Here is an 11,178-nt window from a genome sequence, read left to right as displayed (position 1 = left end):
TGCTGTATTTCTGCAAGAAAAAAGAGCAGGTTCATTCTGTGGGAGGATTTAGCATACAGCCAGCCACAGAAAAGACTAAAGCCTTTATTTTAGATGTTAAAGCGTGGGTTTGTCTTTACAGATACGCGGCTGCAGATGGCGTGTATGTGAAGGGTTGTTTAAGTTGATTAGGCAGAGTGCATAACTCCAGTCCATTCACAGGAGCGTGGTTCTGGGACAAACCTTCCTGTGGGGGAGAGGAAAAGACCTTTGTGAAGCCCTCACTGCAAGAGGGTGCTAGATCTTGGTGGTGGCAGCTCTGTTTGGACCCATGTCCTGCGACGTCTCTTGTGCTGCTGTTTCAATCTTGTGCTCTGATGAACAGCCCGGTGCCACGGATAGCTGCTGCCTTGTTTCTTGGGCCCTCCTGTGACCTTGCTGAGGATGCCTTCTGTCTCCATAGCATTATAAAAGGCACATATACATCTATATACAAGTGCATAAATATATAAATAGGGGTGTTATACAAAAATAAATACCCATTCTCTTTTTCTCTTTAGAATAAGTCTTTTGCAAAAGGCAGCTTGGTCCCTAGCTGGTGGGAGAATGAGTCTCTAAGGGCCTCAGTGGTGGCGGGCTGCTGTTCAGATGTCTTGGTAGGTCCTGACCCAAAGATGTGATCACTGGATTCTGGGGATGTAGGTCTCCTCTGGACTGGCAGCAATCTAGTCTTTCTACCTCTTCAACTGGCACTAGGCCTAGGCAGCAAGGGCTTCCTGAAAGGGAAAGGAGAAAGAAACGATTACAATGCATACAGAATTGGGAGATGCTGTGGTAGCTTTCTAGTCAACAGTCCACTTTACGAGGATAGGTACTCTGATCAAAGAGGAAGATCTGCATTCTGAAAGTCCTGGCTCCATGGGAGTTTGATCCTACACTTGCACACAAGTTTGATCCACACTACAGGGGTGGATCAATGGATCTGGTCCTAGGGAGATGGATTCACATAATTTTTCAGGGACCTTGTTGTTTCACTGCTGGTCTGGAAAATGCAAAATTAAGAAGGACTAAAGGACAGTGTCTCTGCAACTCCAGGTGGGTATATGGGTATGTGCCCTTCCGGCAGCATACAGCTCAAGCTTTTGGAGAAATGAGAAACGTGTCCTCTAAAACTGACTGAGGCTATTTACAGTCCCCAACTGCAAGTATGGCCTTTCCATGCTGTTGTTTTTCTATGCAGTGATAAAACTGTCCTTGCACCACAGAAGCAAGCATAAACGGAGCCATCAGAAAGGCTCTACAGTGAGATTTCCCTTCAAGATCAGCCTAAAATGATGAGATGAAGCAAGCGTGGAATGTTCCAGACCACTGACCTTGGTGGAACAGGGGATCCCGTCGAGCATCCAGGCTAGGGCCTCCCACTTTGCTGCCCATCACTGGATGATGGAGGCCAACAAAGTGCTCTTGAAGGTGAGGACAGTCATCTTGTGGCTGAAGCAGCTGGTGAGTGGAGTCATCCGGGAGACTGTAGAGGAAAGAGCCATCTACTGTTCTTGAGTTGGGCAATCTGGGCAGGCAGACAAAAAGGTTTAGCACTATTAACAGATCTTTCCTCCTTGAAAGATATGACCTATGTAACATCTCAGCTAGTCGCATCAAAGCAATGACACAGAGCATTCCTGAACAAGGGGACGAGTAGAAATTGGGATGTACTTGCAGGATGGGAATGAGGTGATGGGACCTGGTATCCACGATTCAAGTGATATGCCACAGGAGCTGGGAGGAGTAGTGTCTCTCGGGGAGCATGGGAATAATGACTTGACATCTGAACAGCAAGACACAAAGCACTCATAATTGGACCCTGGCCAGATTCTGGGGCAGCTGTTTATCAGCATCCAGTCACAGATTTTAGCTTCTCTCATCGTACTTTTCAGTCTCCCGCTTAGGAGCAGGGGGAGGAAGGTCTGGGCCATCTCTACAATTAAATTATCCCACCCTCAAACCATAAGAGGAATGAGCTGTATGAAGAGAATTTAGAAGGCCTAGTGCGGGAGCATGGATTTGTTTCCCAAGTGAATTGGGACAGATGGGAGTGTGGTGAGGGCAAGCTTTGTAAGCATGTGGTCTTGTGGGTCCCACTGGATTGTTCCACCCTCCACAAGCCAGGACTAACCTGGAGGGCTGGTAGTCTTGCTGGGCATTCCCGTTTTGCAGCACTCTCGCCTGCAGCAAGGCGTTGGTCTCCTCATGTGACTGGAAGGAGAGAGAAGGATTCTCAGCAGAGCAATGCCACACAGCAGCATTAAGAGGCAGGTGCTGATCTGGGAGCCGAAGCCAGAGCCAGAGCCATGGGGCAGACTGATGAAGCTCTTATGACAGACGGCAGAGAAAGCTGAAACTGTTTCTTTTGCTACAGGGGACAGTGGAACTGAGCACTGAAAAACTCACTTCATGCTTACTGCTGAATCAGTCAGGGACAATAACCGATTTATAGTCCCAGCTGTGGCACTGCCTCGGCCTGTGTTACTGTTTACACACAGAGTCCTCGACGTTGTCAGTCCCTGTGAGCTTTGCTCAGGAGAAACAGGAAACATTCCCGTAAGAGTAGCCTTTGCTCACTGCCTCCTCCATACTTTGAGCCACTGCCCCAAGAAACCACCTCTTCACCAGTGTTTTGGAGACCCTCCTGTTCCTCCCATGTCTCAGACTCCACTGCAAAGGGGGAATCTCTTTTAAGAAGCCAGTCTTGCCACTTCTACATGCTGCAAAGGGTGTCAGCCCTCTCACTGCAACCACAGCCTCCAGCTCATGTCAAACCAACTTTTAACCACAGGTGTGGACATACCAGTGGCACTTCATCTGGACTGTAATCTTGGGGCTTGGTGCTTGCATACCCCACTCCTGCAGAGGGGCAGATGCCGTTCAGATGTGCCCCGTTGGCGTAGGGCTGCCTGTTAACATAGGGATGTCCATTGGCACGAGGAGCAGAGATGCCCCTCAGAGGCACCATGGTGTACTGGCAGGATGATACCAGCAGCCCAGCTCCTGGGAAGCCCATGTCAATGGTTTGCTCTGCAGAGGGAAGAAAAAGGAAGTCTGAGAACAAAATCAGAGGTAAAGTTGAGCTTCTTGAAGCTCAGCAGGGATAGTGTTAGGGAGTCCTGCCAGGCAGCTATTTCGGCACCCAAAGCACCCTTGGAGACAAATGTTGGAAAGGGGCCCTACACGAAGGCAAAGGGAGTACCCCTTTCCCTGTTCCAGTCCCAGGGTTCCTTCTCAACAAGGTAAGCAGGGCAAGGGAGAAACAGTGGCCTTTGTCTTTATGGGGTTCCACAGGACATTTGAGACTTGCCCTCTGCCCACCCTCTCCCTGCTTCCCAGAATGTGCAGCCCTCACATTTTGGGTGTTTGACCCAACTACACCCAGGGTCAGATCTAACCCACAGGGCAGAGCACATCTTGTAAATCAGCCTTCCAGAAAGAACCCTTACTCTGCTTGGACCAGGCTCTCCAAAGGCAAAAGGGGATGAAAGCCACAATGAGGAGTACGATAGAGCCCAGCACAACGCCTACAATCAAGTATGGCAAGTCGCTAGAACGGGCCACCATGGCTCCTGTCCCCAGGCCACTGTGCCCACCACTGAGTGGTGGATGCTGCTGAGGAGGCACTGTGGAGGGTGGCAGACGACCTGGCAGACCAAGAGACTTCCGAGCTGCGAAGGGAAGAGAGAGAGAGAGAGAGAGAGAGAGAGTTAGACACAGACATGGCAAGTGGAATAGCAGCCCGCTCCAGGGATGTCTATGCTGCTGTGGAGTGGACAGACTTCTACAGTGGCTTTAAAGAAGTGCTTCTGGATGACAGAGGATTTCCTAGGCTGATGCATACTGCAGTGCAGACAAGTCCTCTGTGCTTGGCTTATAGATCTGCCAGGCTCTTGGACTGCTAAAGCAAAAGGAAAAAGGAAAGTAGCTTCTCCAAAATGCACACTTGGACTTAATGTTGTTCCTGGCATGACAGTGCAGCTGCTTGGAAGACATGGGACCTGCTTATAACCAAACACAGGAGTTCGGCACAGCAAGGGAAAGTTAGCCCTTCTGGTTCCAGTCACCATCTATGTGATACTTAGGAAAACAAAAGGTAACTACCACTCTGAGGGAAACAGTGATGGACTCTGCACAAGGATCTGCGAGTACTGGTATGGGTATATACGCATACTGATCAACAGCATCAACAAACCTACGTCTCTCTTCTCCCCAGTGCCGCCTCCATCACCTTGCCTGAGCTTGGATGATGCACTGTTGGGCAGGGATGGTACCCGCTTTGCTGTGCTCTGACAGCTGCAGGCAAGGAAGGCAGCAGGCTGCGCTCCCAGAGGTGCCCTGTGAAGGTGATTACCTTTGGTTTCACAGATCATCACGTTGCTGAACTCGCTTTCGCCACCCTCGTTGAAGCATTGCATCTTAATGTCATACGAGGTCTCTGGCTGCAGGTGGCTGATGGAGTGCCAGTACCGATCTCCTGAGGAGGGAACAAACACATGGTGCTGTTAGCTTCCTCGGGGAACATGCAGCTGGCCCAGCTCTGCAGCAGTGCTACGTAAAGCAGGCTTGGGCAGCAGCAGCAGCCAACTTTTGTGCCTTTTGTGCACATGGCTCTTTCTTGGCTGTGTGCTCCTCCGGGGAGAACGAGCAGCTGGGACCAGTGTCTCAGTATCTCCTACCTTCCACCACGTCCTTCTTGTAGTCACTGTCGTTGTCACTGTCAGTGGGGCGGTAGTAGATGTAAAAACCATGGATGGGAGTATTGTTGTTGCTGGCTGGGATATACTGCAGAGAATGGGAGGGAGAGCAGAAATTAGCAGAGATGTCTATGTGCTCCATACTGTACTAGGTGAGGAGCAGTGGGGATAAATGGAATGGGACAGGAGGAAGACCCAGCATGGGGATCTTCCTTGTGTTGCTACTGGTTTGCACAGTAAGGGCTTCCTACCAATTGCTCAGTGCTATTCAATAGTCTCACACCTTGCTTCTCTCAGGTAACAGACAAGCCATGACTCTGGACCTGTCACTCCAAGCATCCAGTATTCTGCTCCCCCTCAGCAGCCACAGCCAATGCTTCAGAGAGAAAATTCCTCAATGACAGTGACTCAGCTGGGCAAGGGCAAGCACACCTTCACCTTGACTCCAGTAGGCTCATGGCTCCCAGGCAAACTGCATCTTGCCACAAAACGGTGACTGCAGAAGTCTTGTGTTCCTGAAGACAGCTCTGTTCTTCCCCCACCCAGGGCAGTACTGTCCCAGCTCCATGTGTTCTTGCTGTCTTTCACCCAGTATTTTGTCAGCTACTGTTTGTGTCTAAATGAACAGCAGTGACCATCCTGCCCTGTAGCAATTTCTGGCTAGAAGCAGCTAGGAGACAAGAGGGCAATATGTCCCTTTGAGTAAGATCTAAGCTGTTGGAAACACTTGGATCTGGGCTTGTGATCCAAAAGATCCTGCCCACTAAAAATCCTCTGGGGTGGACTGCTGTAAATGGTTATCAGCACTTTTAGAACTGCTACCCAGCAAGTGAGAGTGAAGGACATATCTGCTGGAAACTACTAGGACAGACAGAGATGCTAATGGATTCCAGGAATTTGGCCAAGAGAGCAAGCAGCCGCCCCGTGCGTTCTTGAACTGTGCTTGTTGAACAAAATGGTCAAGACCCTGAGGTTACCCACTGAAATGCCTCCTGTGTACAGTGTTGGATTCAGACAAAAAGGGTTTCCTAGGCTCTCTGACTTCCCCCACTTCTATGTGGTCCAAGCCCAGTCCTCCTTTGGTGGAGGGAGCCAATGGATCCCAGATCCATTTGTGCTGGTGACAGGCTCCCGTGCGGTAACCTGGAAGATGTGTAAGCTGGGCAAGTAGCACCTACACACCTGCCTCCTGTGCATTCAGAGATCTCCACCCCTACAAACCTTACCATCCACTTCAGCATGATGGTGGTCTCATTGATGGCATCTGTGAAGGTGATGTATGGCCCGGCCACAGGGCGCTCGTAGACTCGGTTGCTGTACCCAGACACCACATATGGCCGAGATGCCGCACTGGGCTCGCTCTCTCCCAGGATGTTCAGTGCCCGGACACGGAATTTATAGGACGTGCCTAGGGGAAAAATGGGAAATAAAAGAGTTGCAGAGCTTGGAGTCTTCCAAGACTTCTACTGTCAGCACAGGCCTGCCTGTGGAGAGAGGCTACATCTTCTCCGGAAGATAGAGCCTACAGAGAGGTTTTGATCAAAGTACAAACACTGAATGGCCAGATCTCAGCCATGTGCTAGGTGGAGCCTGCTTTTATTTGCCTTCCCCAATTCCTGTCTGGATGGTCTAGAGGTCAGGCAGCAAGTCTGGAAGGTGTGTGGGTGGATTCAGAGATGCCTGAAAGGATGTCCTGACCCAAAAGCAGGTATGGGAAGGCATCCTTCATCTACTACATGGAAATTAAGTACACAAACATCAGTTAAAAGCTCAAAGCCTAAATAATTTTTACCCAAAGATTGTTTTACTGGTCTTTAAGTTGGGGTAGTTACGTTGCCCTTTTAAGCTGTCCAGCTCAGTGATGCCATCTTTTCTCACATGAAGCGCAGTGGGAATTGTGTGCCCATCTGTCTTGCCTGTGGCTAAGGAAAGTTCTGTCCGGTCTAGTAAATGGCAAAACCAAATGCCTCTAGTAACTATATCCTGTAATACAGAAAAGCATGTGCAAGCCTCCCTGAGGGAGGTCAAATCTATGCTGGTCTTTGCAGCTGGAGAAATTGGAGAAGCATCTGCAGCTTTTCCCTATGCATCTAAGACTGGAGCTGGGAAGGCTTTGTTTTGCTTGCACATGCCGGGCCTAAGCATGATGTGACAGATGGCTAAGCATCCTACAGGGACTGCACAGCTTTCCTACAGACCTCCAGGAAGCAAGGAGGAGAACACCTGCCTACCTTTCTCCAGGCCTGGGATTTCCACAGAGAGGCGAGAGGGAGGAATGTCACTGGTGGCCAGGACCCAGTCTCCCAACTTCTTCAATTTCTTATATTCCACACGGAAAGACTGGATGGGGAACCCGCCATTCCCACGGGGGATCCAGGTCACGTACACAGACGTCTCTGATGCCATGGAGATGGTTGGACGGTCTGGTGCCTCTGGAGCTGCAAGGGGCATAGAAGGACATCATGACATGAAACACATTCCTCTCGCCCTGTCTCGAGGATCCTGTAGCTCAGAGGTATGTGGGTGAAGGACTACCTGCATTGCATCCACCCACATGCTCTTTAAGTCCTGAATGCTCTCTTTCTGTTTCTTCATTAGAGCTGGCACCCCCAAATCCTCACTCCTCACGGCTGCGTGGTGTTTAGTTGCTGGCTGGGGTTAAACCACAAGCTTGTGCCCTGAAAATGTCTTTTACTCCTGCTTGCATCTTGCTCCTTTTCCATACCCAGCTCAAGCAGGATGAGACAAGGTTCGAGGTGTGTACACCCATCATGGGAGGGAAAGCAGTGAGAGTTGTGGATGCAGGGCTGGAGACAGAGCAAAAGGCCTGGCTGATGTGGAAGCAGTGAGCAGGGGGAGACTGACACTGGGGACAGACAAGTGTAGGAGACGAAAACAGGAGAGATTGAGAAGAACCAGCTGAGGAGGAAATAGGGAAAATTTCTGAACTGTAGAAATGTAATTTGATAGGAAAACAATCAAAAGATGGGAGGGAAAGAGATGAACGGAGCTGTGAAGATGAAAGAAAAGGCAACACATGAATAAGTGTAGGGGATTGAAGGAGGGAACTTCACGGAAAGGATAAGGATTGAAGGAGAGAATTTCACAGAACAGATAATGGCACTGGTGAATAATAGTAATGGCAGACACAAGGTGGGAAACAATGAATTGGATTAACCAGTAAGGAACTGATGGTTCTCCAGTGCAGCAAAATACCCAAATGGAGCACCCTGCACACCTAGAATGGGCGCTAACTGCCCCTTGTCAGGGCTTGGCTGGGAGAGGAGGATGCCAGGACCTGCAGGGACTTTGTTCCCCTTTCTCCCTTGCCTTCCCCCAGCACCCACTGGTGCACAGCAGCCTGTTGGTCCTCTGCACCGCACATTTGCAGACTCCACGGCAGGGCGTTCTGAACCCTGCATGTGAAACTCAGCAAGAGACAGAGAGTTTCTGACAAGTCCTTGCATTAATGATGGGGACAGGCAGTGGGATCAGCCTGCTCTCCTAAGACAGGCTGCCTGCCAAGTGCTGTAGCAGGGGTGTCCGAGAAGGACCTCTCTTTGTCAGGAGCTAGAGACTATCCATCCAGCTTTGCACAGTCTTGCTCTACCCAGTAGAGACTTCAACCCCAGCACGACCTGGCCACTGCCACCCACAAGAGATCCAGGACCCCTCGGCCTCCCTCCTTGCCCAGTTCAGAGAGGGCCTTACGGGACAGACGGCTGTTGTCAGACTGGTTACTGCTCTGAGTGCTTGTGCCTGGGTCGTCCCTCTGGATTTGCTGCTCTTTGCTGGCAACAATCTCTGGTTTTGGGCGCCGGCCTGTGCAGAAGGGGGAAGGTGGCATCAGTGACACAGAGACGTGGCTCAGAGTTAATTTTTGCTGTGATGAGCAACGAAAATATTCCCAGCCACAATGGCAAGGTAAGTACTTTCTGGACTCAAACGGCCCTAGGGGTTCAAAGCACTCAACCTGCAGGCAGGAACTAGATCTAAAGGGGCACGTTTGATAAACTGTTAATAGGTCGCCCTTGTATTTAATTTTCTAAAACTTTTAATTGATTTTCTTGAAATGTTGCTTGATTTCTGCCTGAGAAGGTAGTAATTAGCACAGGGTGGTGGCCTGAGGGGAGACGTGAGCAAGCCTACCACCATGGGGAAGGTTGCTACAAAGGGAACGCCGTTCCCTACACCTGCTGGAGACATGAAAAGCAGCCAGGGGACAGGGGGACTTAGCATAGACGTTTGGAACATCCTTTTAGTGGTTAAGACAGCTCTGCACCAAGCAGACTGCATGGGAAGGCTTGGAGTTTCCTTTAGTGCAGGTCAAGCTTTTAAGGACAGATTAGACAAACACCCGTGGGGAACAACCCCCACAGGCTGATCCTGTCTGCAGGCAGAGGATGGATTAAATGACATCCCCACCAGACCTATTTTCTATGGTTCTGCAGGTGTCCGACTGAGATGCTGAGACAGGAAGGGACTTACTCCAACCCAGGCAGAGGGGAAGACCTGATTTTCCCCATCCCATTTCAACCCTACCCTCCACTTTCCCTTCTGACAGAGTCGCTCTAAGCTGAGGGCAGCTGGGTTTCCAGAGCAGAAACAGCCCCTTTGTCCCAGTGCCTGTGCCTCAGGGCTGGTGTGGGATGTCTCCGAGGGGCCCTCCCCTGACTCAGAGCAAAACACCCAGGGAAAGGTTTGACCTTTACCAGTCCGGAAGGTGACCATGGCCGTCTGTCCCTCGCCGGCACAGTTGTGAGCGGCCATCTCCACCTCGTAGAGGCTCCCAGGGTCCAGCTTGGTGAGGGTCAGGCGGTGCTGCGAGGCTGGGACGTCCCTCACTGCCCAGCTGTCTGAGGCATTGGTGACCTGCTGAGAGACCGACGCAGGCGTTGCAAAGCTGGGGGCAGGCTGGGCTTCTTGCCTGCACCAAGCTCAGAAATTTTCATGACAGGTTGTGTATCAGCCAGGGCTACCTTCCCTGCCCGGACACCAGTTCCCTGCCTGCAAAAGAAGGAGATATTTCCAGCCTAATTTTGCAAAGCTGAAGGATTCAGGTATAAGCAGGACAAGTCACCAAGCACCAGCGTGTTTTCTTGACCCCAGAGGTTCACTCAGCCCTGTTCTGTCTGCTGGTCCCCTCTGATACCACTGCCCCTCAACATACATAAAGCTCTGGAGCAGGTGAGCCCACAAAAGGCAGCATTAGCCAGAGGCTCGAGCTGCTTTAGGAGCCAAATCTCTCCTGCAACCCAGCTGCTGAGCTGCTCATTTAGATGCTGGCCATTTCCATGGGATGACGCACCTGGACACCAGTTTGGTCATCTGGACCTAAATAATTTGACTAATGGCTTTTTATCCAGTTTTATCCAGCCTCACCGCTGGCACTTTCTGGCTGAAATGAGGAACCATAATGTTTGAGCACAGGTTTCTGCAGGGAAGAGACCATGTATGGCCATGGCCCCCAGAAAGGCTTGGAAACACAGTTCGTTTTTCGGTGATGCCCCGATGCCCCATGAGAAGGGGGAAGGAAGGTGGGACCTTCCTCCTCCTCCCCAGCTGCAAGGATAATATTTTTGCAGGCAAATAGGCAGGACACTGAAGTGACCCGGTGCCAAAAGGAGCATTAGCAATGCAGGCAACGCAACAAAACGGAAATGCCAAGACTCTGCCGTATCATTCATCTTCTGCAAGCGTTTGACACTGACTGATTAATGCCTGCCTAGTTTTATTTTTATTCCTGAGCCCGCAGAGTTGTGAGGCCAGGGAGGGGAGCCCTAAAGACTGCTAATATCCAGGAAAGAAAAAGAGAAATTCTTAAGAAACAACAATAATGGCTGCGTGGCATCTGACTGCTTGCAGGCTGCTGAGATTTTAGAGGCAGCGTAAGAGCAGGGAAGAAGAGACATCCGCAGGTATTTTCCAGAGGAGAAGCAGACCCTTGCCCAGTACAAATGTAAGCCTCCCATCAGTAGGTTTTACTTTCCTTACAGCCATCTTTCACACAAAGAGCCTTTTCTTTTGTTGCTGAATCGATTCCTTCCCTCTCCACACACATGCTTTTCCAGTCAGAGATGTCAAAACCAGATCATTATATAACTTGATCCTAAGGATCTCTGATAGAAAGACTCTTTCTAAACAAGTTTAACAGTTATTGGGACTAATTCCTTTCCACACAATCCTTAAGCATCCCAAGAAAGAGTCTCCAGCTGAGAATTTGGACTACACTGAAAACATATTACTGCAAACTGCAGTGACCCACGGTGACCTCCACTGCCCTACAGCCCCTTCCAGGTGAAGCGCTGAAAAACAAATAAAATATGGACAAACTCCAGCCTGCAAGTTAAGATTGCATGCAGAATTGGTAGTTAGATGATACACCACTGGGGGACAAATCTCTTCTTGGCAGACAACCAGAGCCAATAGTCTGGTGAGGCTTTTGGCATCTTTTGTTTTT

At 50.3% G+C, this 11,178-nt stretch overlaps 1 protein-coding gene across 4 annotated transcripts in view; it reads right to left on the bottom strand.

Annotated features, from left to right (window-relative positions):
• Positions 1–44: 44 nt before the first annotated feature.
• Positions 45–11,178, bottom strand: part of BOC (BOC cell adhesion associated, oncogene regulated) — a 57,056-nt gene continuing 45,922 nt past the window's right edge. Inside the window, exons 9-19 of one of the 4 annotated variants that reach the window (XM_052794554.1) lie at positions 9,425–9,590; positions 8,430–8,540; positions 6,950–7,156; positions 5,945–6,126; positions 4,701–4,806; positions 4,376–4,498; positions 3,471–3,692; positions 2,825–3,051; positions 2,153–2,232; positions 1,353–1,546; positions 45–755 (exon numbers count right to left, since the gene is read on the bottom strand). In XM_052794554.1, the coding sequence (XP_052650514.1) occupies positions 571–755; positions 1,353–1,546; positions 2,153–2,232; positions 2,825–3,051; positions 3,471–3,692; positions 4,376–4,498; positions 4,701–4,806; positions 5,945–6,126; positions 6,950–7,156; positions 8,430–8,540; positions 9,425–9,590 (1,803 nt within the window). In that variant the 3' untranslated portion in view covers positions 45–570. Of the gene's footprint in view, positions 756–1,352; positions 1,547–2,152; positions 2,233–2,824; positions 3,052–3,470; positions 3,693–4,375; positions 4,499–4,700; positions 4,807–5,944; positions 6,127–6,949; positions 7,157–8,429; positions 8,541–9,424; positions 9,594–11,178 lie in introns of all 4 variants that reach the window. The other 3 variants (XM_052794555.1, XM_052794556.1, XM_052794557.1) reach the window with 3 other exon arrangements.

The sequence above is a fragment of the Harpia harpyja genome, chromosome 8, assembly GCF_026419915.1.
Source record: "Harpia harpyja isolate bHarHar1 chromosome 8, bHarHar1 primary haplotype, whole genome shotgun sequence".
Lineage (NCBI taxonomy): Eukaryota > Metazoa > Chordata > Aves > Accipitriformes > Accipitridae > Harpia > Harpia harpyja.
The sequence above is the reverse complement of the archived record's forward strand: the minus strand, read 5'-3'. Positions and strand labels throughout refer to the sequence as shown.